Source organism: Penicillium antarcticum (assembly GCF_028974205.1).
Source record: "Penicillium antarcticum strain IBT 31339 chromosome Unknown utg000009l_segment0_segment0, whole genome shotgun sequence".
NCBI classification, from domain to species: domain Eukaryota; kingdom Fungi; phylum Ascomycota; class Eurotiomycetes; order Eurotiales; family Aspergillaceae; genus Penicillium; species Penicillium antarcticum.
This window is the reverse complement of record NW_026695307.1, coordinates 4696743-4723464: the sequence shown is the minus strand read 5'-3', so window position 1 is coordinate 4723464 and position 26722 is coordinate 4696743. Positions and strand designations below refer to the sequence as shown.

Below are 26722 nucleotides of genomic sequence, written 5' to 3'. Positions count from 1 at the left end.
GTATCGAAATCTTCCAACGAAGCTTATTTATTGCATTTGGTTAAGAATAACCTCAGCGTTTCTCAAAAGCACCTAGCCATCTACCCAACTCAACTCCGAACTGTCCCGGTTGGTCAAGCATACTAAGATGGCCAGCTTTCTCCATGACCGCAACCTCTTTAGCTGCTAGTGCCTTTCCTAGCCTCCAAGCACTTTCTGCCGGTATCCACTTATCATCAGCACCCCAAATAACCTTGACAGGCATATTGCGCCCGACCTCTCCATATCGGCCTTCAACCGCTGCCGTGGATCTTGAATTAGCTTGGCATAACTCTCGAATAAACTGCGCTCTTCCGCCCTCTCGCATCCATGGGGACTTCAGCATTTGCATTATCTCCTTTGGTAATTCATAGAATGCAGCGTTACGAATGTAACTCTCCAATATGCCCTCAAACGCCATTTCAGGCAGCCTCATAAAGTGATGGGGGTCATTGGCGACAACTTCGAAAAGCGATTTGCCGAATGGTCCAATTGCAACCACATCGATGAGACAAAGACTTGCGTATTGACAGTCATGGAGTAGGTGCGCTCGTAAGCTGATCAAGCCAGCGTTATCGTGAGCCACTATATTGGCCCTCTGGTTATGCCACTCTTTTTCCCATGATTTGAAAAGCGCGGCGTAGACCTCAGCTTGCCGGGCAAGATCTGCATCCAGCTCCCCGGCCTTCCTAGCGCTGGTGGTTGTACCGGGCAACTGTTGTTCAGGGAGGGAGTCGCCGAAGCCAGGCCTATCAAAAAGGTAAATGTGGAAATGACGAGATAGAGAGAGGGCGAAAGGTACCCAGAGTCTGGATGACCAGGGCGTGCCGTGAATGAAGATGAGCGGTGGGGAAGCAGGGTTGCCTAGCGAACACCATTTGACAATATAGCTATAAGCTGAATTCTGATACTGAAATGTCTGGTTGAGAGAGGTAGTATCGTTGTTGTAGACTGAAGACATTATTTCTCTAGGTCGTCGATCGGACAAGGCTCTGGAGAAGTCGCTGTTTTGCGACATGCGTGCCGGTTATGCTTGCGAGCAAGGGTGGAATAAATAAACCGCGAAGGTACCTATGCAATCACACCGCTCTTTCAGGATTGTTAGAACAAGGGAAAGCGTTAGGGCTCTCGATAATAGAAACTTGGAACAGACCCGGTGGGCTGCGATATGCGGAACAACTGGCGTCATAATCCACCGTTTCTTTGTTTGTCCCTTCTAGAATTAGGAATCACCTGGGGTACCACTCACCCCACGTAGAAAGGCTGACTATAACCTCGGCAATCGCGAATCTCATATGGATATCCTGGTTTTATCGACGATTTTGAGTTGAACCGAGAATAAACCGATTGTATAGCATCACTGCGTTGTGGTTCTCACCTGGCGCTTCATGCGGGTGGACCCGATCGGCAACGAACTTGGGGCGCTCATCCCACGATATAGATGATTAGCTATTTTAGAATGCCAGTCACGTTACGTGTCAAGAGTACATTAAGAGGCAGTCGTGAACCTAGAGTGTAGGACTGTATCCGAGGTATCATGTCGTTCTTCTGGTTTTGCGTACGCTTACCATTTCTGAATATCGAAACTGGTGATTGTATATGTGGAAATTGTATGACTGAACCAAGGCTTGTAGCTGAAGCCGCGAATGATAATTACTGATTTAACATGTAAGATGAATTATATAAACAAGAATCATAAGAAAGCCCAATGACCCGGCCATCAGGATGAAATGCGAGCATATTCCTTGATAGGAGGCTCTTCACTAGACGCCGAACCTTTGTAAGTGGAGGAATCAATGGCGTTGTAAACATACGCCTCCACCTCCGAGCCGAGCATGTCAGTCAAAACAAGGCCCGGAGCGATGAGCTGGTTGCACACAGTGTCCAGATCAACACGGGACAAATCCGCCGGACCATCATGCGTCAGAGCATCAGCAAAGAGCGCATAAACCAGCGAGTTGAATAACAGGGGATCATGCGTATATAGAGTACCAGCAGGCTTGCCGGGACAGGCAAGCTGAATTTGTGTGTTTGTGACGCCAACCCCCCGTACATCTTTCAAGCGCGCCGATGCCTCCGGGCCGACTTGCGGCGCAACGAGCTCGTCAATGCCCGAGTATACACTGGTTGTCGGGACGTACGCAGAGTCTCCATCTCCAGCGCGGAGAGTGGTAATTAGATTCGAGTCGTAGCTTTGCTGTCTGAGTGCAGGTTTGCATAGGGTGTTCGGTACCAAGCACAATTCCTCTGAAAGGGAGCCGTGGAACTCGCCGCTAATTGACAAAAAGTCGGAGACTGAGTCCCAGGTCGATGGCCAGTACTTGAGCGCCCACTGGACGTCGATGCTACCCTGTGACCAGGCTAGCACGCCGATCTTTGTGTTTCCGGTGATACCGGAGATGTAGTTAATTGCGTATGCAATATATTCCGCAGTCACTTGGATGTCGCCGAGGGTATTGTCGGGAATATTGAGCCAGACAGAATCGGCGAAGTTGCTCTGATTGAACAATTTCTCGTAGTTGAAGTAGTATGTGGTACCGGCAGGGTTGGCAGTGCCAGGGACGAGAAGAACAGGCCGTTTTCCGTTGGCACCGTATTGGAATTCCTCGGGGATGTAGATTGATGAGCGGAGTTTTTCTTCGCTGATATCGTAGGGCGCATCGCTCGAGGCCTTCTTAGGGAATATTGTGCTTTCGGGTTCCCTGAGATTCTCGTTCTCCATCGAATTTAAGGACGAAGCTGTCAACCCCTGTACGAGATCGAGAACATTCTTCGGGGCCAGGCCATTTTTGACGACATCGATAGCTACCCCGATGAGACCAACTTCACTTGCATTGCGTACATTTCCAAGCGAACCCAGAGCTTCTTCGATAGTTGTAACGGGATCGATCTTGCCGTTTTCAACATCATCCAGGGTAGATACTAGCAGAGCTAGATCTTGTGTGATGCCTTGTCCGAGGTAGCCGATGCTCTTGATGGTGTTTGAAAGACTTGATATTAAGTCACGGGGTTGTAATGGAGAGACACTAGCCGGCGTGGCCAACACCGACAATAATTGGGGAAGCAGCAAAGAAGCTGTTCTTAAAGCGTACATGCTGTCAGAGGTACATGTGAAGGACGAAAGGTACAGCTCAAATTTTGAAGATTATCCCTACCCACAATGGAAGTTCCCAGTCCTATAAATGTCCCACAAGCCCCCTGAGCCAGATCCTCGAGTCGAGCTAGGCTAGATCTGAGATCTCGGCTTTTAGGTTTGCAAAACCTTGGCTCTGTGTCTCAATTTCCCGGTACGGCTAAGTTCCGTTCAGATCCGGCAATTGCGCGTATCAAATTCGCTTATTGCATGGTCTTTAGGAAAATCGTAATATGGAAACCGAAGAACAGAATTGTGGTTATTATAATGAGCTCTCCATCGCCTCAACAACATGTCCTTGCTGTTTGTTTTATGACAAAGATCTCACGCCCTTGCGTATGCCTGGGAAACGCTGGCAGCCAGACTAGCGCCTGATGGAGAGAGAACTTACATACGTCGCCGACTATTGTTCATAGTCGAATAAAAAACGCCATCTGGACTATTTTGCCCACTAATACAGGATAGTGTGGGTCAAGAAGCTCTGTTCGGTCGGAAGTTTTCCTATGGCCACCGATTTGGTATTTGTGATGCCGATCGTCATAACACCCCAACCCTTCGCTGAATTAACTAGTCGAATCGGTAAGTTTTTAGTGCACATTTCATTTCCAGGCAAGTTCGTATGTGCCGATTCTCACAGTTAATTAGGGTGCCATATTAGATATCATTCAACACACAGGTGATTTAAAGCAATTGAGCTTCGAGTAATGGGATACATTGACTAATGCCACTTATTGGGCGGGCTCCAACAAAGCCCTATTGTCCATACGAGTCTGTGTGCTCGATACTATTTGTCAATAACACAGGCACGAGTTCCTAAAGCCGATATGGCTGAGCCTCATGGGCATATTCCATGCCCTGGACGTACGAACATACAGTAGCTCAGTCATAATGGCTGATCGGCCATGGAAACAAGGTTTGCTGGCCATCAGCCATAACCTTATTTGCCGCACTTTCCCGCTGCACCATACACATATTTCATGCAAGGGCTAATTTTCCTTTACAGTCTCTTCTTTGTTTGTTGTTGTTTTATGATTCATTGGCTTCCACTTGTTAGATGCGCCTAATGTCTTGCGACCTAGCCGTCTCTTCATATCGAGTAAGTTAGATGGCTAGAGAGGATTGCGAAATATTATGTTTGTCAAATGCAGTATTCAAATGATGCATTTCGTAAGAGGAATCATAGGTCCTTTCACACCTCTATGTGATGGATTATTTTTAACTGACTACAACCCGAGGCTTTTTGAAGATGAGCAAAGAGAGGATAAAAAAAGGGACCAGTGCAAAGCAAGGATAATCAATCAAAGTTACACTCTCTTTCAATTCTTCATGTAGGAAACATTCAATACTTTATCAGTAGCACCGTACACGAATATGACTCCTGTTGGGAGATGAATGACTCTTGTTAGTCAGTTTTGTTGCCTGCAACGATTCTGATCTGAGTGACCCTGAAAAATAGTTCTACCGCCTCCACAGAGGCACTAGGTCTGTGCTTTAACATAAAGCCGGGTATCAACCCAGTATTTCTCGAAGACGATCCTCCAACCTTATAGACATTGCAAAATTGTTGGCTCTCCTCATTCTTTTCATATCACTGTGGCCACTGCTTCAGATGAATTCCCCATTACGTTTTGGCAACAATGATTGCTTATTTACTGCTATATAACAAGGAGAAACGGCGTACACTTACATTTACTTCATGTGGGCTGAATACATTTCAACCAATTATCTCATCTCTTGACTCATTGTATTTTACAGAAATCCAGTAAATCAGCAGCACCCTGTTTTGCATGTCCTGAAAGCTTGTTTCAGACTTCAGCTTCTACTCAGCTAGGTAAAATGACAAGTCAGCTGCCTCGGCTCTCTCCCATTCAAGTTCACCATTTCCGAGATACGAGAAAGGATCCGAAGTAGTATGTCGGATATCAAAGTCCTCCCCCCGAATTTCCTCAATAGCCTCTGCAATGTTATGAGTCAATTTTGCGTCAAGATTTATTTCTTATTTTGCGAGCCACTTGCCTTTGAAATGAATTACGCTTCCTGGATACATGGCAGTTACAGCATGCTCATTGTTATACCACGCATTGCAGCCCTTGCTCCAAACGGTGTTTTTCAAGTTTGCCTGTGCGCGTCGGTTATAGGCACGAACCGCCGAGTCATGTACTGCGACTGATCTGTGCAATTGTCAGTGCTCCATGGATCAGACTATGCTAGGGAATACCCACTTGATATCTTCACGGGCAATCTTCCTGATCCATTTTAGCATGTAATCAGCACTCCATGCTAACATTTGTGGCACGCTTCCATGACCAATGGGGCAGTTCGGGCCAGCAAACATGAAATAGTTTGGAGTTCCACCCGCACAAATGGAAAAATATGCTTCTGGGGTTTTCTTCCATTCCCAGTCTAGCCGTCGACCATCTCGGCCGACTAACTCCCATCCCGGAATGAAGGTAGTGTCAAATCCGGTTGCACAGACAATGAGATCAAAGTCTTGCTCATCGTTCGTAGTCCGAATCCCGCTTTTGGTAATCTCCTGGATATCTTCAAAACACCACTCTGCATTAGGCTGCTGCATTGCCTCGAGATATCCATCGCCGGGGCTAAGTCGACGGCATCCGATCTCGAATTTTGGGACCAGCCTTTCGACTAGGTGTGGATTCCCGCTCAAGCGTTGTCGCATGAGCCCCTCGACCCCAGTCGACAACATGCGATTATGCTCCGAGCCGGAGAGCATCAGTCGGTAAACAGTGTTCACACTTCCAAGTATTAGTAATAGAGATTGTTCAGACTGCCGGAGTCAACATACGAGTTTTCGATCTTTTTTCTGTACTCCAAAAAGCCCTCGGGGTTCTTCCGAAACCTAGCTTTCTCCTCTTCTGTGTACTCAAAGTTGGTCCCCATACCATCCTTGGTAATATCGGGACACAAATTGACAGATACCCAAGTTGGATGTCGAATATAGTTGACAACCCTTGCGGCTTTAGGTTGAAGTGCAGGCACAACTTGGAGTCCAGATGAACCGTTGCCAATAACAGCAATCCTTTTTCCGGACCAGTCGTAGGTCTTGTCCCATGCAGCTGTGTGGACGAGCTTACCAGAAAATCGATCTAGTCCGGTGATATCGGGCATCCTCCATCGGTTGAGAATACCTGAACCATCGATCAGGATATCCGCTTCATCTTGAATGATAGTCTTGTGGTTCTGTCTAAGCTCAAGGGCCCACTTGCCCCGGTCTTCATTCCAGATGCACTTCACAACTCTCGAATTGAACACAATCTGGTCTTTGAGTCCATACTTTTCCACTGTGTCAAGAATGTATCTCTCAATTTCCTCCCCGCCGACATAACATTTAGACCATGACGGATTAGGCTCGAATGGAAATATGTAGCTGTGCGCAGGCACATCGCATCCAACTCCCGGGTACACATTTTCGAGCCATGTGCCGCCAACCTCGCTATTCTTTTCGTAGATTGTTAGATCCACGAAATCCAGGGGTTGTTCGTGCTTGAGTTTATGAGCCAGGATGAGACCAGAGAAACCTGCACCAATGCAGACCACCCGAATCCTACGGGACTTGAAGGCATACTGGTCGGGGTCTACCCGAATAGTGTCGCTTTGAAGGTTTTCGTTCGATGGCATCATGTCCTCTCTGTGGTCTCTCGTGTGAATTTCAAGTTGAAATCGCCTCTCTGCCACGGTAGACATTGGCTCTCTTATCTGTCGCAACATCGGAAGCTCAGGGGAAGCCTAGTCGCCCTAGGGCCTTACTAAGGATTCTAGTGTGCTCATCCGACATGTCGGGTATATGGCTTGGCTTGTTCATTGGATGCGTTGGGGCCGTTAGACTGGCAGGTGCAACGGTAGCGCATTGGCGCGTCTCTGTAGACCGGGGTGCGAGTCATGCTGTGGGCCCCGGTCCCGGGGCTTCCCAGCACTCAAGACGTCTTGGGCCGAATCAACTTTGTTTTGAATGGACCAATTTGTGGATTATCTCTCTTCTTGTTTTTACTTTCTATCAAAGGTATATTTTAGGACAGCAGGGTGAATTTAAGGCTCAGAGTTCGTGGTGAGACAGCGGCCCCCACGCGGGAGAGGATACTGCAGAAGGAATAGTCTCGCTAGACCCTTGACAACATCCTTGTTATATGCAGTTAATAGAGAATTCCGGTCGCAGGATCAGAAAAGCAACAATGACATTGAACAAGGGTTATAAGGCCCCAGAGCCCATTTCGCGTCCTACCCAAGTTGAATTTTAGGCAGGGCTGATTATCTACAACAATGTCCTTGAGTCCATTCGGCGAGCCTCCCCTTGGAACAGATCTATCACAAGAGCACCGCGTGAGAAACAATGCCGCCGTTATTTCCACGTATGTCATAGCAATTTTCTCTGTTGTTCTACGGCTATATACCAGACTTCGTCTCCAGCAGACAAGAATAGCCGAAGACGACTGGATGATCATTCTTTCCCTTGTAAGTCTTCGTAACTCTTCACAAACAGTCTCTTTGCTGTGCTCATCAGCCATCATAGTTACCCCTGACAGCCAACTTCATTTGTACAATCATCGGTAAGTTGAATGCCCCCCAAGTCCGATATAAAGAGATGTGGAAACCGCATCTGACTTGCTTAGGAGGACAATATGGGCTTGGAAAGCATGTCTGGATCGTTCCTATCAATGACGTGGTGAAGGTGATGCAACTCTTATTCGTATATGTCCTCATTTATGTGGCTGTCGTTCCACTTATCAAGCTATCGGTGCTTTTATTCTACCAACGCATTTTTGGAATGACCAAGATGATGTGGTTTTGCGTTTTTCTGACGGTCGGATACGTGATATCTTGCTATATCGCCTTTCTTGTTTGCTGTCGACCGGTGTCGTACTATTGGAGTCAATACATTGATCCCACCGGCGGGAAATGTATCTTCAACCTCTATCCATTTTACATTGGAAATGCTGCTGCAAATGTCACTACAGATGTGATCATTTTGTTGGTTCCTGTCCCACTGGTATGGAAACTACAGATGCGGACCTCCCAAAAGTTCATGCTCTGTGGTATCTTCATGCTGGGCGGATTGTAAGTTTCTCTGATCTTTTTCATCGGACTTATACTGACAGTTCATAGCGTTTGCGTCGCGAGTATCATTCGGATATACTATATGACTTTCCTCGGTTCCTCCGTCGATATCACTTGGATCATGGGCGACGTATTTATCTGGTCTAGCGTTGAGCCATGTATTGGTATTTTGTGTGCCTCGCTCCCAACTCTGCAGCCACTCCTTCGCCTTGTAATTGCTCGGGTATTTGGGACAAGCATGGGCCGTTATGAGACCAGCTTACAGAGCAAGCAGGAAGCCGAAAGAAAACATAAAAAGGCAAATTGGAAGCCCGCAGTACCTCCTGACTGGGATGAAGCCCTACTAACAACAAATGCCGGGCCTGTTGAAATGGGTCCGCTGGGAAGAAAAGGAAGTTACGAAGGGACAATCACGGTGGACAGAGAATTTCAAATGGTGGAGGAATCCCATAAGCAAGGGATCAAACTTTTGACGGGGACACAATGAACATGAAGATTATCAGAAGCTACATCCCTCGGTTTGTATATACATATGCCGGACCAAGAGCGGCTTTTTCCATTAGCCTTCAACAATTTTCCTCCGGTTATTCGGGGACCAAAAAGAAAAAAGAAATAATCCAGGGGGAGACAAAACGACCGAGTGCCAACTCACAAATCAGGGGACACAAAATGTGCTCAGAGGTTTTTTCTATTGGCCAAAACCACACAAACAACAATCTATCACTAGGGGCCAAGTTAAAGTGCGGGCCGGGCTTTTTATCCACGCGGGCCGGAAGCCACCCTTTCAACTGCCCGGGCGCCGGGCGCCCCGAAAATTTACCCGGCTCCTACAATTATGATTCCAGGGAAAGGTCTACGTCAATTTGACCCTTGAGAGGGCCTTTCGGTGCTATCTAAATTCTACCTTGGTTAGTGGTCTTGTTCGTTGTGACAAACATGCCCAAAATGAGGGTAGATCACACATAGAGGTTTGGGGTGGGGGGAAATAGTCTTGGACATCAAAAGTACAGATTTAGTCCCTTTCATTCAAATGGTTTAGGCGCTTATCCTCATTTCCAAACCGTCTATCTTCCTTCAATCATAAAAGATATATTTGATTAAGAGTCCAATGGTACATGCAACTAAAAAGTCGGTCTTTTATGCACGTATCCCGGGATGGTGGCTTTGATGCACCTTATGCCGCGCAGATATTGACCGGCTGTATTGGTACTTTATGCAACCCCAGACTTGTGGCTCAGTCATCGGGGATCTCATATTTAAGACTGCATATCTTCTTTTCATGTGGTAGCACCACCAAGCAGACGCGTATTTGAGCTTTATCAGTAGATCGGACGGAGTGTAGTAAAGCCTGAGATCCGAATTATTTCAGGCCATATCAGGTCTTTTGGTTGTGGTCTGCTCATGCTGTCAAATGATTGCTTGCAATCAGACAGAGGTCCTGGGTGTTGGGTTGATGAAGTGAATCAAAGAGGTGGTAAAGAGGAAGATGTCAAATGAGCTCGATAACAGACAAAATGTATGTTGGTTCGATGCTAGAAGATAAATAGTGGATTGAGTAGAGACCTCCAGGGGATACTGACCTATCATATATTTTGTTTTCAAACATTTTCATCAGAGGCTTGTGTCCACGAGTGAGATGAGTGTAGTACAAGTCTCCTGCCTTTTTAACCTAATATTCAGGCTGAAAAGTCAAGCTAGCAATGGTTTTAAAGCAAGAAAACCTAAGCTTTGCTTGAGGCAACTTATTACAATGAGCTACTAATTAAAATCTACACGCCCGCGAGAGTGAAAAGCAGATAAAATTTTGGGAGAAGGTTGTGTGTTAGGTCTAATGATACAAAGTTTTTACTCGAAGAATTAAAGGAATAACTATGTCCGGCGCGAGCAAACTCTACGCTCACTTGTCATCCGGGGAGCTATCGGTAGTGATAGACTCATCATCATCGTACCCTTCTTCATCTGGGGCCTGGTACTGCTGATCCGTGACATGATCAACAAACTCCTGGTACACGCAGCTCATCCATCCTGCGGCACCATGGTTGATAAATCGCTTAGTCTCGGGGAAACGCCAGCCGATTTCGGAATCCTTGATGGCACTGTTGAAGACAAGCCACTCGGAGGAGGGGTGGACGAAGTAGGGCTGGCAGCGGATGTGATGTATGCCAGAGCCTGACGGAAGCAGTGGACAAAGACGGCAGGGTCCTCATCGTTGGCGAAGCGCATCTGAGACCAGTCGTAGTACAAGGTCCGGACTTTCTCGTAGTCGGGGCGGAGCTTGCCGTAGACCTCGTCCAGCTGAAGGCAAGCCAGGAGGGAGCTGTCCATGCCCAAGATGATTCCGAAGGGGATGGTGGAGACGGAGGCGCAGATGACTTGAAGACCCAGGTTGTTTGCGCGGCGCCAGCTGTCTAGCTTGGTAGCGTAGTTGACTTACTGGATAACGGTGTTGGTGGCGAGGTTGTTATAGTAGGCCATGGCGTGTTCATTGGTCAATTCGGTGACGGGAACATTGTTATTGGCTGCAATGTCGGCAGCAGCTACTTCGAAGGGGGGAACTTGGATCACCGGTTGAGGACAGATAGCGACTCCTTCACTGATAACCCAAGCGTAGCGGTCAATGGCTGACAGTTGGTCACGGAGACCGTCCTTCCATGTGGCCCAGTCGAGCGGGCCAGAAAGTTTGAAGAAGCTGTGAGATGCCATGGTGATGTTGCTTGCAAGAGGTGGTATGATAGTGACTGTGGAAACTGGTGTCGAAGAGGCGGGGAAAGTACGCTCGGCGTAAACAAGTCAAGCAGGGGCAGCGATTGGAGAGAAGACAGGCAAAACCAGTACTGGGTGAAGAGATGAGAAGTAACCGCAATGCTTGATGTATAGATTTCAAGCGCAGGCAACGATCAAAGCAGAGAAAACAAAAGAGGCAACACTGAAAGTATGAATGAGAAGTAGACCAATTCTTGAAGGCAGAGTATGCAGCAGAAGGATTACCAGAGGAGAACCAGAAATTGGAAAAAGAGAAGAAAATGAAAGCGAAGCTGGAAGACAAGAAGATAAAGCAGAGCAGATGACGAATTCACAATAGAATAGTTCGAGCTCAATAGAGTCGCGATGTAGAGCTCGCAAACAAAGTATTGTCTCACCTCAATCCTATTGTTCGAATTTCGACTAATCACACACGCTCTGATTTCTGCTCTCCCAGCCTCCTTCGACAATTTGCACTGTTCTCCTGATGAAACTGGCCAATCAGCTCATCTTCGCCGTTTCTTCAATAGCCCTACAGCCTTATTCGTTGTTCCATTTGGGCCAATCAGACCCCCTGTTCTGACGATTTGGCGCGCACCTCCCATCACATGGTCCATGTTATGCTATTGTTCTTGACTGCCTTGTTGAGCTAGGCAGTACTTGCACTTCCGCTGTCAGTATCAGCCCAGCAACTGCAAGGACTCAGAAATGATCAATTGTGAATGGTACGGAGTATTATATTCGCATCCGTATTATATTCGCACATTTCTCATTCATTGAGGACGATGGCCTGCAACAAGACTACCGTTGTCGGTAGGTTGCAATATCGGGGTACATCATATGAATCTTCAGCCTCGGACAGCAGGACCGTCAATACCCTTGTTTCCGGAGCCAAAATTTTATATCCCAAGTGCTCTCGAAGAATAGCTCGTATAATACATTGGCTTATGTCAGTGGTGTCGTGCGGCTGAAGATGGTCAGACGTGGCGCGGACAACACAAAATCCCGATTTCGACGTTGGTATTTATATACTGGGCCCATCATCGCTGAATGAGTCTTTGATCATTCTCTAGCCATGATTGAAGCCCGTGTTGAAATCGCAGCGTCTCCTTCAAAGGTGCGAGAGATTGTAAATTTGCCAAGGAGAATACGCCTGACATGAGGCCAAAGCACTAAAGTAAGCCATTTGCAAGTTTCTCGATTTCTCTAAATATTCAAAATGGCACACCAGTTTTGTCACTTCCATCGAACCTGTGAATAATGCTCAGTCCTCGCATTCCCGTCAGCCTGGGGATGAGCTTAACTGTGATATCTTCGACACAAAGTTTAATGCAGTCATCAAGGTATGTAGAGCGAGACAATTAGGCATATGTGTCTGAAGAGCTACTTGAATAAAATACAAACTAACCACATTGAACAGGAGAACTCAGAAACATCATTCCAATGGCAAGGTCCTCGGATGTTTGGTATTGCGGGTCTTCACGGCTTTTATATCGAACCAGCCAACAACGGGATATCGACAAGTTTCATGCAAACAGAGACGTTCTCAGGTCCTCTTGGCTTTTTGATGTCTCCTTACTTGTTCGGCCGCATGTTGATTGAGGAATTCAAAGGGTTTAACCAGGATCTCAAAGTTCGCGCTGAGACTTGATGCTCCGATGTTTCCTGGTGAACCTTCAGAAATAAACAAGATTGCAAATCCTTTATTCATTATGACGTATGTTTGTATATCACTTGATTGATGTATAGTACTTGTGAGACTAGAGACATGCATGCATCAACACACCACGGTTTTTGTTTACTGTTTCAACTGTTCGCTACATGAAACCAAGCAAGCTTGGGTACTTTCCGACAAAATAGTGCTGCCACAAGACCAGATACTGGGTGAAGTCTGCTGTATATATTGCCGTCCAGATCAAGATTATTACTCTCCATCTTCATCGACGAAACAAGAGATGCTTCTCAACTTCTACTCCGGCATGGTTCGCAGCGGGTTCTAAGTACTCCGTTACGGTCGTAATCTCACTCTCAAATACGGCCCATGATAACCAAAATGATACACTGGTGAGCGTGTGCCTTGGGTCTAGGAATCGAAATCTGGCTTCTCGTTACCGTCTGAATAACGAGGCACCAATTACAGGTCAATTGTGTACGTCACGAAGGGAAAAATCGAGGTTGATCCCGGAGTAAGCCATTCCTGGGGAACCGAAAAGAGGAGTAGGAAAATTCAGAGAAACGGGTGCCGAATCATGAGAACAGAGCTTGCTGTGAGAAGGAGTTATTTAATTGAAATTGAGAAGAAATGGAGGCATACGCTTCGTTCATGCGATGAGGACGAGAAAGGGTCACTGGGGTGGAACCATGATGAGGGCCAAACCGAAACATCAGGACGGCGAGATGAGTTGTGTTCGCTATTTTTCAGTTATGAAAGCTGAAGATTCAGAATCAGAAAGGGAAGCGCGGGCGAGAGTTCGGAGGATGTCTGAGTCTGGTTCATTGAGTTAGAAGGGGGGGGATGGGTTCTTCGTGGGGATTGTACGGATATTTCGCGGGCCTCTGGTTACTCCGTCCATGGGGTGGGATACCGAGGTAGCTATGATTTTAGCGCAGGTCGAGGACAAGACTTCAATTACGTCGTTTAAATGGAGGACTGGAGAGACATTAGCGGACTAGTTGGACAAGGGTTGTTGACCTTGATGGCTGTGATATATAGGACGTGACAAGAGGAAGAGGAAAATGTGAAAAGTAGAATGGGAAGCTATATATATCCCAAAGTCTAGTTGATTGCTTAGCAAACTCAATTTAACTCATTGTCAAAATAACGAGGGATATCCAGAGCCCCTCTGATTCCCTCTTTGACGTTGACATGGAAGCCAGTGGTATCCTACCCGTGTACAGTAAAGAATGGAGGAAGTATTGTTGATATGGTACAAGCAACTAGGCAAAGAACCAGAGTTACTGTTTGTTTTATTCCTAGAAAACAAGGAAATAAAAGAACAAGCATGAAGCAACCGCATGTGAGTAACCAGATCCTCTCATCCATCGGTAATGTATACTGCATGAGCAATGTGATGCTAATGGCCATGCAGACTCAATATTGGATCCATCATCTATCTGCCTTGTATTATTTTCGGCGCCAGCGCCCATGTTTATTTTTTGAATTTCGTTAGACATCCTCGAATTCCTCATCGTCCTCATCCGATTCCTCGGCTTCCGTTTTAGTCTCAGGTTCAGCATCGGGGTCAGGCTTGATCTCCGGCTCGGTCTTGATCTTCTTTGCAGCAGGGCCATCATCAGCAGGAGTAGAAGGCGTGCCAACAGAGGACTGAGGAGCGCTAGACCCGGAATCGAGCTCTCGCTTGACACCAGCTCCACCGAAGGAGCCGCCAGGAGCACTTGTAGGGCCGCCATTCATTGCAGGAGTACCCGGTCCACTCGGGCCAGAAACCTCGACATCTTCGAATTCGTCATCAGAATCATCATCCGCACTGCTGGCATCTTCTTGGGCTTGTAGTGCCTTCTCACGCTCCATTTCAGCATAGTAAGCAGCAACCTTGTCGTCTAGGGCATCCAGACTGGGTTTCTCGTCGTCGGCGAGCTCGGGCTTCACCAAACTGCCACCATCGGTCTTGACTTGTCCATTTGTGGGTGTTGAGTTTACAGTAGAGTGCGTGTGCCAAACGGGAAGAGCATTTTGCTTCTCCACAGCTGCCTTCCGAGCTGCCTCATCAGCTTGCTCGGCGGCACTCTTCTCCTCACTCGAAGTGAGGGAGATCTCCAGTGCGGCGGCATCGGTTTTCGCGTTGGGACGTGTGATATCCTGCGCCTTGGGAGGAACAACGATCGCGGCGCGGACTGGGTGGGTGCTCTGATTCCGAGGGACTTCCACCTTGTGGTCCCAAGCAGTTTCGAAGTCATTGGGCGGAATTTCAACAGTATCGATCTGCTTCAATAGCTTGAGCATGTTGTCAAGCTGGGCCATCAGTTTGCTGTTCTTCTCGTGACCAGTTCGGTCGATTCCCTCCACGCCCTTGACATCCTCGGTTCGTTCCAGTACTGCACCACAGTTCTGGCATTCGAATCCTTCATCTCCAACCAGACTCAAGACGTCCAGTTCCGTCCACTCAGTTCCACATCGGAGACAGATGTATTCCTTGCGCTCTTCGCTTGGTGTGTATTGCGCTTTGATATTCGAGGTCAACTTGGAGACTTTGTATTTGATCGCATCAACAACCGGGTGCAAGGGGATGTAGTAGTATTCGCGATTCACAGGACGAGTGGATCCATCACGGATTTCAGCGCGGGTGCTCCTATAATCATCGAAAACTTAAAATCAGCTCAGCTTTTTTGTTGCCATGCAAGACGCATGTCAGTGGCCTGTGGGCCATACACTGCGATCAGTCGGTCCTCTCGGAGCTTGGCGCAAAGCTTGCGGAGATCCTTTTGTTGCATTCCCATCAAGAAAGCAAGGTCCTCGGCGTGGAGTCTATGTAGGTCAGTACATCGATCATTCAGTATATCTCCGAAAGATCAGCATACACTGAGTGTAGAAAGAGCGCATCGACGACTAGGATGTGGCGGGTCTCGTAGAATGCGCGCGCCACAGTCCGGATAAGAGTATTCGCAAGATCCATCGTGGTGGTGGCAGTGGTGTTCGACGTGGAGGATCGAGGCCAAAAAGTAGTGCGGGTGAGGACTGAAAAGAGCGCAAGGCTTCAACTCGCAGGGTGGATTTAAATTTTTAGCAAAACAAGCATGCTTTGGTCTCCGAGAAGGGACAAAGTGAAAGGAATGACTGAGAGAAGTGCGCGCCGGGGCTTCTGAGAGCGCCAAGTCTGTTGAGTGAATGAACGAACAATGGGCGCAATTGAGGCTGGAAGCTTCATGTCACATGCAAAATCGTTGGCCGCCTTAGGCATGCAGTCTAGCCCAGTTGGGCTTAGATTATCTTCGAGGGCGCTAGCCCCAAAAAGGACTAGGGCCGATATGGAAAAGATGGACCGCGGAGACGAGAGCAAATTCCCCAAGTCATTTTCATGCGTCCCTCAATTGTTTGGCAGAACCTTTCTGGGATCCTCCCGACTCGAACCTTAAATATCGCCAGCGCAGTCCGACACAACACCCGAAGCTTCGCTCTCAGCTGCCCGCTTTCCCATACTCGTTTAGAACAAACGAGACCTCGCGCCGACTTACTGAAGATCTTTGAGCGGATACAATGGCCGCAAACCCGTCAAGAGGAGGAGGAGGTGCTGGAAGGCGTCAGAAGCGCGATATGGGACGAGCCGAGTGGGCGTATGTTGCATCAATTGGAATCTCCGTTCATTGCATGGTCAGCTAACTAATTCAAGTCGTCAAGGCATAGATAAGAGAGAGCGCCAGACACAACAGATGGAGGCTAAGCGTCGCCGAATTGAGAATGGCGAAGAGATTACCCTGCCCATCTACGCGACTGAGTTCACCAAGGAGGAGATTGATAGCGAGGAGCGACGCCCCAAGAAGAAGGTTGCCGTGCTGATTGGATACTCGGGAACTGGATACTCGGGCATGCAGCTGTATGTATGCACTTTTTTTGTTGATATGCTCTTGCGCTGACAATGCGACTAGGAACGAGAACCAGCGCACCATCGAAGGTGACCTATTCGCTGCCTTCGTTAAGGCCGGCGCAATCTCAAAAGCCAATGCGGCCGATCCTAAGAAGTCTTCCTTCGTCCGCTGTGCGCGCACAGATAAGGGAGTTCACGCTGCCGGAAATGTCGTTTCTCTGAAGATGATTGTCGAGGAAGAGGACATCATGGAGCGGATCAACGAGCACCTCAGCCCCCAGATTCGCGTTTGGGGCTACGAAGTCACAGCTAAAAGCTTCAGCTGCTACCAGATGTGTGATTCCCGTGTTTACGAATACCTGATGCCGAGTCACTGTCTCCTGCCTCCTCATCCCAGCACCTACCTCGGCCAAAAGATCACCGAGCTTGCTGAGAAAGCTGGCGACCTTGACGATGTCAAGGCCCGACAGGAGGACGTCACCGGCTACTGGGAAGAGGTGGATGAGAAGTACATCAAACCCATCCTGGCAAACGTGCCCGAGGATGTCCGCCAAATCGTCGAAAAGTCACTCTACATCGACGACTCCCGTGAAGCACTGCAAGCCACCGAGGAAACCAAGGAACCCCTGGAAGCAACCACAGAGTCTACCGAAAAGCCCACTGAGCAATTCACAGAAGAGCCAAAAGAAAAGAAACCCTTCGTGATGGACGAACGCCAAAGACTCATCATCGACACTGTCAAAGCTGTAAAGGCTGCCTATCTAACAGCCCGCCGAGCCTACCGCGCCCCAGCCTCGCGCATCGCCCGCCTGCAAGATGCACTCACCCAGTACGTTGGCACAAAGAACTTCCACAACTACACGATCCAAAAGGCACACAGCGATCCCTCCGCCAAACGCCACATCAAGAGCTTCGACGTGAACACCTCGCCTATTATCATCGACGGTACGGAATGGCTCAGCCTAAAGGTCCACGGCCAAAGTTTCATGATGCACCAAATCCGCAAGATGGTCGCAATGGCCACTTTGATTGTGCGTGCTGGATGTACCCCCGATCGTATCGCTGAAACATACGGCCCAGACCGTATTGCTATTCCCAAGGCACCGGGTCTAGGTCTCTTGCTTGAGCGACCTATCTTCGGTGCTTACAATGCCAAGGCTAAGGCCCTTGAGCGTGAGCCCATCCATTTCGATAAGTATTCCAAGGAGATGGATGAGTTTAAGCAGCGGGAGATTTATGATCGCATTTTCAGGGAGGAGCAGGAGAGTGCTGGGTATGTTATATCTTTCCCCCTTTTCTATATTTATCGACGTATTAACTTGGTTCCAGATTTGGTTCTTTCTTCAACCATATCGATCACTACCCCGCTGATTATTTCCTCTATGTCACATCTGGTGGTATTGCCGCCTCTAAGCTCGCCACTGCACCCGCTGCATCCGGGTCTAAGGGTAACACCAAGGCCCAGAAGGAGGCACTCGCTGCTGTGGAGGGTCTATCAGAAGACGAGGCTGCTCCTGCTAAAGGAGAGGAAGAGGGATAGAGTTTCACAAAAGCGATATGAAATCAATATTCACGTTCCATTTGACGAAATAAACCATTCACCATCATGGTCTACAACCTTACCTTCTTACTATTTTACCCCCTTCCGAACTAACAACGATAAAGTGCAAGATCCGCGATGCTTAAATTCTACTCCGAATCTAAACACCTACTGTAGAAGTTCCTTGCACAGAGAAAGAACAGGCTCACAAATCGGGCCACCATTCCATTGATTGAAGATAACCCTGCACCGGCTCATAGCGAGCAAAAGGAAAAGGAAAACGCCGGATTTTGTCATATGTGATGGAGCCAAAAGAAAAGGGAAAATGAAACAACAAAAGCAGCATAAAAAGCAAAAGTTCGTAAAATCCGTAACTTATGTGACAAGCCTTGATCACTTTTCGATTCATCACCAGTATCATTCACCATCATCAGCACCAGTACTGACCCCATAGGACGCTCGCTGAATCCGTTGACAACGCAAAAACGCATGAGAGTAAGACATGAAATGAAATGAAATGCACGCATTCTTTAAGAGCATGCGTGATCTAGGGTGATCCTGCGACTCCGGCGTCGGAATCGCTGGCCATTGCTGAGTTTGCTTCCCATTCCTCCGGAGAAGGAACATCGGATTCTGGAGTCTTGGGTTAGACTCGATCTTGGGTTGGTCCTGACGTAGGTAGGAGGTGTGTACATACCGGAAGCCTGGTCCTCGATGAACTCTTCCAGGGTCAAAGTCTCGAGAAGCATTATGAGATCTGCAGAGGGAAGGTGTTAACAAGATTGTACTTTGGAGAAAGAGTTAGATGCTAATAAGCAAAATTGAAACATACTTTTGGCTTCTGTGACAGTTTCCTGATCCTCCTCGCTGTCGGTAAAGTACTTGCCCAGGCAATAGTTCATCACCGCAACGATACGCTCAACCAGTCTGCGATCGACGTGTCGGGGTGGATCTTTCACAAATGCCGTCTTAATTCGTTCGATGCTGGCTCGCACCAAGCCCCTGCCAATGACAGGGCGTCGCTTTTGGAGGGAATTGTTGGTCCCAGGTCCATGGTCGGCTTCGTCGTTCTTCTCGCTTTCCTCGGAACTGGATTCGTCATTGCCATCGTTGAAGACCCAGACAGTAAGGATGTTCTGCATACTAATGCGAACATTCTCATTCCTGTCAATGAGCAAAGTGGGAGCCCACGTTGGAAGCATAGTGAATACGATCTCAGCAAATGCCTCGCCGTTCAGCTTGAGTCGCTCGTTGGAAGTTTGACACAGGGTCATGAAGAAGGCAATGTGTTCCTGACCACCGCTGCTGTCAATGCTCTCAACGCCACTGGCAACCCAGTTGATAATATCAATGACTCGCTGCTTGCTGGGACAGTGTTGACAGAAAACCACGGCTGCCTCGAGGAACGCTGTGCATTGAACAGCAGGCTCAATTCTCAATCCATTCTCAATAGTTTTCTGGATTGAAGGAAGGAAGCCTGCCGCGGGTTCTCCTTCTAATAAGGTAGCAAGGATCAAACGTGCGGTCTGGGTCTTGGCCAGGGAATCATGCTTGAGAATTTGCCTGAGAATGCCAAGTGAGCCGTCTCTCTCAATCGGTTTCATGAGCTCCATTTCAAAAGGCCTCAGGGATATTTTGCCATTTGAAACGGTGCGTGGTTCATTGCGACCGACAGGCTCTAGAGAAAGATCCATGTGTTTCAAAAAGATGTGGAACAGTGACAGCATGTTCATGTAAGTGAATCGACGGCCCTTATCAAACAGACGCGCGTAGTTGGGGAAGTTGGACCGCATTTTTCTCTTGTCATCCTCATCGAACCAGAGGATTTGCAGGCAAACGACAAACAGGTGTTTATCAGCAAGATGATCAACAACCCAAGGTCCGTAACTGCACAACCTCACAAAGAAACCAAAGTAATCTTCCCACACCCGTGAAATGCTCTGGACGCTGGGCCACACCTCTATCAGCATGGGTACAAGACGTATAATAGCTTCTTCGAAAGTGTTGTGCCAAAAGACCAGCTCATTTTCTTCGAGATTCGGGTCCTTTGACAGCGTGTGAAGATGCTTGATAGCAAATGAAATCAACAGTATTTCCTTATGCCGAACCTCTGGCTGGGGCATCTTGGTCATGAGGTTGCGGATTGGCGACTTGCGATCGAATATCCAGTCAAGGCTAGAGCGTGCAGCGTTAGGGCTTCCGTTAATCATGGCAAGGAGAATCGTGAAGAGTTCCTGGTGCCCTTGGAGATCCTTGGTTCTCGAAACCATTTGTTCGAAGGTGTCCAGGCCCACATTAACCGCCAATGTCTCTATCACACTGTTGTCAGGATTGTCACCTGGCTTGCCAGAGAAACGTTGAAGCAAGCCTTCGACGAAAAAGGCATACTGTGGATCCAGAAGACAGTATGTCCGAATAAGAAGTTCGTTATCCATAGCAATATGATTGCTAATCGGAACAGAGACCTGGACATGCACCGGGATGTCGGGCTTTTCGGGCTTGTACACCGACTTGGATTCATCCATAGTCGAAACACGCTGATAAAATAGCATGTATGCATTCCAAACCTTGTTCTTAGGCTCACCATTGTACTGCATCTGCTCGCTCGGACCGCCAAAGCAGTGGTCCGCAATTGAACTTGGGTCGAATCTAGAGACATCCGAGTCGTTGAACTCCACCCACGAGGCTTCTCCATCGGGTGAAGGTCGCTCAAGGGTGTAGGTGTAATAGTGGCCAGACTCGGCCGTACCAGTGTGAACAAGGACACCAGTCAATTCAAACCAATCCGGCTGGACTGGCTGTTCGGGGTCAGACAGATGCTCCACGGTGTAAGGAGTCATGTCGATATGGCGGGCGAACATAAATTCATCGTTGATCTTGCTTCTCAGCATAGTGACCATGTCAAAATCAAACCGCTTGAGGTGGAAAATCAGATTGTCAGGGACATCTTTCAAGCATGCCCGCTTCACAGCATTCACATGATTGTCGCATGAAGTACAAAAGTATTTGTTATCACCTTGCATAACTTCGCCAGCGACGTAAGCGCGCAAACTGTCTTCAAGGCTGGCTTTGCCCTTGATCTCGCACTGAATGGCAGAGAATGGCTCAAGCCTTTCAGAGATGTGAGGGCATTCCATCGATTTAATCTGCTGAACCAGTTGACCTCCGTAAAAGGAACGGAACTTCATTTTGCTTTCCGCATCAAGAACCTGAGACTCCCAGCGATCGAAGAGAAGATTGTAAAACTCATCGACATCCATCTGAATGGTGACATCAATGGGCTCATTGTCGAATGTCCGGATGCTGTCAACGAAATCCTGCGGCTCGATGCTCTTTCTCCAAGTCTCTTGCATCCACGTGAACAACTTTTGTGTCTCGTAGAGTAGCTTCTGAGACTCGGGATCCGCAATGTGAAGCTTCAAAATAAAGTCCCGGAACTCAATATTCATGAATAATTGTGTCATCAAGGAATTGAGATAGCACGTGTTCGAAAGGTTTCTCAGCCCAGCGTAGCCCTCTGGGGAGCGAATCATCACCGATCTATCAAAAGCCCAATCAAAGTGGATAACATCTCGTGGAACAGTTGTGTTCAAATATTCCATAATGCGGAAGTAAGTCTCGTCGCTCTGCTTGCACAACAAACTGACAACATTGTACAGAGTTTGGCGGGTCCCGTTGTTCATGACTGGGGCTCGAGCGTCGAGCTTGTCATCGGACTCTGGCGAGAGATCTGGGAACAAGTACATTGACATGATTTGCTCGGCAATGTTCAAGGTGTCCAAATGGACGTTGGCGGCATTAGCCAGCTTAAGGCACCATTCTAGCAGAGAAGAGAATCCGACAATCAAGTTATCGACTGGTTCGCGTCCAATGAATTCCTCAGTCTGATGCGTGAGCATAAATGAGCTCCACCGCTTGAGATAATCATTGAAGACCAGATCGCATGGTGACTTCTCGGCGATAGTGCGGAACATCCATAGAGCAGCAATGAAGAACTGCTCTGACTGGCTGGCGTACAGAGGAGTTTGGGGAATGACCTGTACTAAAGAGTTCCAGAGAGTAGCAAGAATGTCGATTCGAAGGGGGTCTTCGGTAAACTTTTCGGCATCCTCGGCAGATGTACTTATTGACAACTTGGATGGTTTCAGGGCTCCGCAGATGATCTTGATACGTTCCAAGACCTCAACCCGAATAGGCTTTCGGCTTTCAACGAGGAGCAATGAGAGGATCAATTCATCGAACTTTGCCTTTTCTTTGACAGCATCCCAGATACCTTGATCGCGTACTGAGCCATCAAGCAAAACCGCAAAGCAGTTGCAAATCAACTTTGGAAGACAAGGTACCTTCAGCGACTCAGGAGAGTCTTGTAATCCAATGTCTATCATCTTGCACAGACGCTCGACCAAAGGATTTGGTTTGGCAACCAAAACGGCCTTGGCATCAGCCAGACGGTAAACAGAGAATGCGAAAAGAAGAAACTCGACCGCTCTTGTAGCGAGCAAAGAGCCTGTCTGTTTTCCATCCATAGACTCAAGCAATTCATCTCCCGTCAAGAATGCGACTAGAACTTCGATGCTGTGAGATACAAAGTCACACCGCGGAGACGTCTCCAAAGCCTCTTCACGTAGACAAACGGACAGGGTGGTGAGAGAATAGAGAGCCTTGAACGGCTTTTGCAAGGGAAACATGTCTTTCTCGGAATTGTCAATGCACCGGACAAGATTGACTGCTTGTTCTTGAGGTGGGAAGGCGACCAGGAAATCAAAGATCTGCCGAGCCAGGTCGTCCTTCAACTCTAGCAGCTCGTAGAACTCATCGAAATGCTTCAACACTTCGCTGTCAACAGATGTTAAAGACTGAGACCGACCAACCCAAGGAAGCTCCTGCGCATTAGGTGCTTTTCGCACAATGAGCAATCCGGTAGCAACCTTCAGGTTCTGCACCAGGGCATCGGGGTCCTGAAGTAACTCCACCTTCTGCCCACCGATGATAGTGGTTATCTTGGAAAAGCGGCTCAGCTGCACAAGTCGTTCAACAAGCTCCGCGGCCGTCGAGAGAGAACCGATTTGCATGGTAGCGATCTTGGTAGAAGAGTTGCCACCAAAGCATTGGTATTGAATGTTGACGGGCTCGCCTTTCAATGGGCGCTCGGGGATGCGAGGTGGAGTGTTACGGGGGGAGTTGTACTGCGGCCTGGCGCGCAATCCATGGAGCAATTGACGGAGGAAATGCAGTGAGCGGCTGAACATGAGTTCTTCTCCTCCAAGACCTTGATTAGAGCCATCAAGTTCCATGGAAGTGTCTCCGTTGGGTGTTCCATTGCAAGAGGGTCTCAATGCCGCCGCCGCGGACTTCAGTTGGTCCACGCAGCGACCAACTAAAGCGATATGGGTTGCATCGATAGCCGAGCGGTGAGCCCTACGGATGATCCCGTGGTCCAGATAGACATTGATGGCGAACTTGATTGCATCGCCTTCGATCGTGTTTGGCGGTGCCGTCAAGATGAAGTTCCAGATCCGATCCATCCCAGGAATGGCAATCACCTCATCTTCTCCGGCCGTGGGAGGTATGTTCACCTGGATTTGGTAGTTGAGTGCTTGTTGAGCAAACCACAAAACCTCATGCGAGTAATCGACGGGCAAGAGGCTGGGAAGATACTCATGGATGCAACGCTCCAGAAATGGGTTCTCCTGGACACTGCGATTGGCAACATCACCCATCGTCCTCCAAATCATTTGACGCTCTTCAGGAGTCAGGTTCTTGGACATGAGAATTTCATTCCAAAGCGTGTTGCCAAGGTCGGGTGTGATAGTCTCTGGTGCCATATCGATCAGGCGCCTCAGTATTTCCACCCTAGAGGGAAAACCGTGACCAAAAGACAGATCCTCGCGCTCGCGCTGGTCTTTATTCACGAAATTGTGGAGTTCCTTGATCACCAGTCTGGTCAAATCGAAATCATTTGCAAGCTTCCAAATTTCCGGTGCATCATCGAAGGGCACCAGGGCATTAAGGACTTGAATGCTTCCTGCGCTGGACGAGTTCATATCGGCAATATCCTGGATGCAGCTTTCGTATGTCTCCACTTTATCTGATTCATTCAAGCCTGCCTTCATGAACTGACCCAGCTGTTCGCTACCAAATGATTGCATGTACTCCCTCTGGTCAAGGGGTATGTGCGTCACACTAGAGCCCTCTCGAATGAGTCGAACACAGAGCTTGAGTGGAACGGCGTCTACATGTGCCAATTCCGGCTCTCCCTCGCGGTCGAGGGGTCGCTCCCGCATGCGAGGTACAAGCTGGTTGCAAAGCTCCATTATGCGGCTGTCAAATCGCTCCAAGGGCAACTTGAGCAACTTGGAACACACATATAGCAGTGGAGCAGATCGGGAGGAATGGATGGGGAGTGTTCGCGAAAGCATTTTGATAACCTCGGAGACAGTTCGATCATCTTGACTTTCCGTAATGGTCTTCCAGATCATATCCGTGTCCTGATCGGTGTAGGTATTTGTCATGATCAAGAATCCAAAGATATTGCTTGTGCGGGCGAGCAACTGGGGGTGAGAGTCGATGCCCACCAGATAATCGAGGATCTTATGGTCACGGAGCAGCTTAACCAAATACCTCATGAGCACGATTGCGGACTCTGAAGAGGTGGCGGTTGTATTTTGAGTCCAGATGTTGACTAGATCCGATTGCATAGCCTCCACGCCGTGGACACGAAGCTCCATGCGACCTTCCATGAGATGTTTCTTCATTGCATCAAATTTCCATGCCCAAGTGACTGCCATCACCCGATGTGCTTCGGGAAGGTCCGCGGGGAATTCAACTCCCAAAACGTTGGCAAGTTGGTCCACGAATTGCTCATCGGCGGAGCAAATGAAATTGTAGGCACGAAAGACTGATCTGACTAGATGCTCACTCACATCGCTTGTAGCTAGTGGTGATTTCTTGGTGACATACTTCTCGTGTTGTGTAGCGAGGGCTCGAGTTGTATCGAAGAATTCTTGCAAGCTAGGTGATGTGATTGCGGACTCGGCTGAAGAGTCGGAGACACCAGTCCATGTCTGATCTAGATCAACACCAAGTAAGGTGTTGATGCACATCATGATTTGTGGGAGATGTTGCAGAAGTTTTGGTTGCGTGGGAACCAGGGAAATATTCAAGGTAGCATAATCAAGCAACTGGCGCGATGCATTGAACGGAGGCTGTGCAATTTCGTCTTTCACTGAAAGAAGGAACTTATGCATACCAATCCGACATTGAGCATCCATGGTACGGTAAAGCGGAAGGTTGGAAACGTGTAGCAACCAAGGGAAGCCAGCAAGGTAACGTCTAGAAGTGATCGGGACACCTTCCATGTCTGCGTCGGGTTCAATCCGACTGAGAGTTCGGGTGTCCATGCAAACGAAGTGAAAGACAAGGCGGGCATAGTCGAGCAGAAGTTCTTCGAGAAACACTAGAGGGTCCTCGTCGTCGTCCAGTTGCAGCATTCGTTGCCTGCGCACAAGACGGTCCATGATCCATGGGAAATTTTCCCAGAATTCTGTTTCGTCCATAAAGGCCGCCAGTGTGACTCGGTCGAGCTCCTTAACGCAAGTGTTTAGCCATTGCTTCGTTGCAGCAAGTGCAATACCTTCGCGCGGGTGTCCTGCTAGGAGATTAATCCATGCCAAGTCATATTCAATAAAAATCATGCTCACCATGTTCTATCATCTCACTAATCGCCTTCAAGTTGTCTCGGGGTCTCATGTCTTCGTGTAGTTTGGGGAAAGAGTCGGCTAGAGGTACGATGTCTTGTGCCTCAACCTCCATGTCGCCTTGTTCGTTGATAGCCTCGGCGATAGGCTTCCAGTTGGAGTGGTTCGGTTCTTGGTTCATATCCTCGAGGTCGGCGACTTCGATTTGAGGTGAGCCCTGGGAAGATGATGAGTGAATGGATATGACATTGGCGGATGCGGCGTCGGAGTCAGCTTGGAGCTCGGTAGCATTGTCTGGGAGCTCAGACTGGGCGGAGAGAAGATCAAGGGCGGCGGGAGAGAGAGGAGATTTCATGTTAATGGTGACTTTGCTCGCGGGGCGAGCTGGATCCTCGTCCATTTCCAAGGCAGGCGCGGATGGCGGTCGAGACATTCCGTCGAGCGACAAAGAGTCGCTCACCCGACTTCCACTGTCGAGGCGCGGACGCTTCCGGGTCGCTTGAGGATCAAGATCCTCCATGGAGTCGCGTACTTTGTCTTCGTTCAAGGGAGTGTCAGGTGTGGGGTGGTAGCTATCTGGCGGGGATACTGCCATGACATTTTCTGCCGGGGCAATGGTTAAAAAAAAAGAGGAGATGCGAAGTGAAAGGACGAAAAGAAGAAAAGGGGTAAGAGACGCGCGAGAAAGAGAGAAGCGAGGCAGTGAGCAAATGAAGATGGATAAAGCGGTCGACAGCTTTTTTGGGGGACGCGCCTGAACCAGTGACGTTGCGCTGATGAACACGATCGGCACTTAACAAAGCAGCCTCCACATGAATTCGATTGCTAGAGCGATTGTAAGTGAATGTAGAGCTTTAACTGATCTGCTACATTAATACTCCAGCTATAATTTACTTACTACACTAGCTGGCGCTAATGTCTAATGTGCTGTGGTAGCGCTTGTAGGATATGTATTGCTCTACTTGGCATAAGCTAT

The 26722-nt window shown here is 48.4% G+C and overlaps 9 protein-coding genes across 9 annotated transcripts; 4 read left to right on the top strand and 5 right to left on the bottom strand.

The window, feature by feature from the left end:
• Positions 1-52: 52 nt before the first annotated feature.
• On the bottom strand, positions 53-1036 carry N7508_010122 (alpha/beta fold hydrolase; the record flags this gene model as incomplete). Its single annotated transcript, XM_058468182.1, has 1 exon — positions 53-1036. The coding sequence occupies one exon, from the start codon at positions 1034-1036 to the stop codon at positions 53-55; it is 984 nt and encodes a 327-aa protein (XP_058316028.1).
• A 702-nt stretch (positions 1037-1738) lies between these two features.
• On the bottom strand, positions 1739-3112 carry N7508_010121 (esterase/lipase family protein; the record flags this gene model as incomplete). The annotated part of the gene is made up of 1 exon (XM_058468181.1): positions 1739-3112. One exon carries the CDS (start codon positions 3110-3112, stop codon positions 1739-1741), a length of 1374 nt encoding a protein of 457 aa, XP_058316027.1.
• A 1858-nt stretch (positions 3113-4970) lies between these two features.
• On the bottom strand, positions 4971-6856 carry N7508_010120 (flavin-containing monooxygenase; the record flags this gene model as incomplete). The annotated part of the gene is made up of 5 exons (XM_058468180.1): positions 4971-5107; positions 5184-5188; positions 5227-5322; positions 5374-5907; positions 5958-6856. 5 exons carry the CDS (start codon positions 6854-6856, stop codon positions 4971-4973), a joined length of 1671 nt encoding a protein of 556 aa, XP_058316026.1.
• A 573-nt stretch (positions 6857-7429) lies between these two features.
• N7508_010119 (putative integral membrane protein Pth11-like) lies at positions 7430-8711 on the top strand (the record flags this gene model as incomplete). The annotated part of the gene is made up of 5 exons (XM_058468179.1): positions 7430-7518; positions 7564-7621; positions 7680-7716; positions 7780-8224; positions 8273-8711. 5 exons carry the CDS (start codon positions 7430-7432, stop codon positions 8709-8711), a joined length of 1068 nt encoding a protein of 355 aa, XP_058316025.1.
• A 1548-nt stretch (positions 8712-10259) lies between these two features.
• Positions 10260-10636, top strand: N7508_010118 (uncharacterized protein; the record flags this gene model as incomplete). Its single annotated transcript, XM_058468178.1, has 2 exons — positions 10260-10381; positions 10423-10636. 2 exons carry the CDS (start codon positions 10260-10262, stop codon positions 10634-10636), a joined length of 336 nt encoding a protein of 111 aa, XP_058316024.1.
• Positions 10637-12041: 1405 nt separating this feature from the next.
• On the top strand, positions 12042-12617 carry N7508_010117 (SRPBCC domain-containing protein; the record flags this gene model as incomplete). Its single annotated transcript, XM_058468177.1, has 3 exons — positions 12042-12095; positions 12160-12309; positions 12348-12617. 3 exons carry the CDS (start codon positions 12042-12044, stop codon positions 12615-12617), a joined length of 474 nt encoding a protein of 157 aa, XP_058316023.1.
• Positions 12618-14132: 1515 nt separating this feature from the next.
• Positions 14133-15600, bottom strand: N7508_010116 (putative transcription factor TFIIE complex alpha subunit; the record flags this gene model as incomplete). The annotated part of the gene is made up of 3 exons (XM_058468176.1): positions 14133-15276; positions 15357-15452; positions 15506-15600. 3 exons carry the CDS (start codon positions 15598-15600, stop codon positions 14133-14135), a joined length of 1335 nt encoding a protein of 444 aa, XP_058316022.1.
• Positions 15601-16002: 402 nt separating this feature from the next.
• On the top strand, positions 16003-18049 carry N7508_010115 (pseudouridine synthase PUS2; the record flags this gene model as incomplete). The annotated part of the gene is made up of 4 exons (XM_058468175.1): positions 16003-16258; positions 16323-16518; positions 16571-17782; positions 17839-18049. 4 exons carry the CDS (start codon positions 16003-16005, stop codon positions 18047-18049), a joined length of 1875 nt encoding a protein of 624 aa, XP_058316021.1.
• Positions 18050-18596: 547 nt separating this feature from the next.
• On the bottom strand, positions 18597-26341 carry N7508_010114 (uncharacterized protein; the record flags this gene model as incomplete). Its single annotated transcript, XM_058468174.1, has 4 exons — positions 18597-18682; positions 18747-18806; positions 18882-25697; positions 25750-26341. 4 exons carry the CDS (start codon positions 26339-26341, stop codon positions 18597-18599), a joined length of 7554 nt encoding a protein of 2517 aa, XP_058316020.1.
• Between the last annotated feature and the right edge of the window lie 381 nt (positions 26342-26722).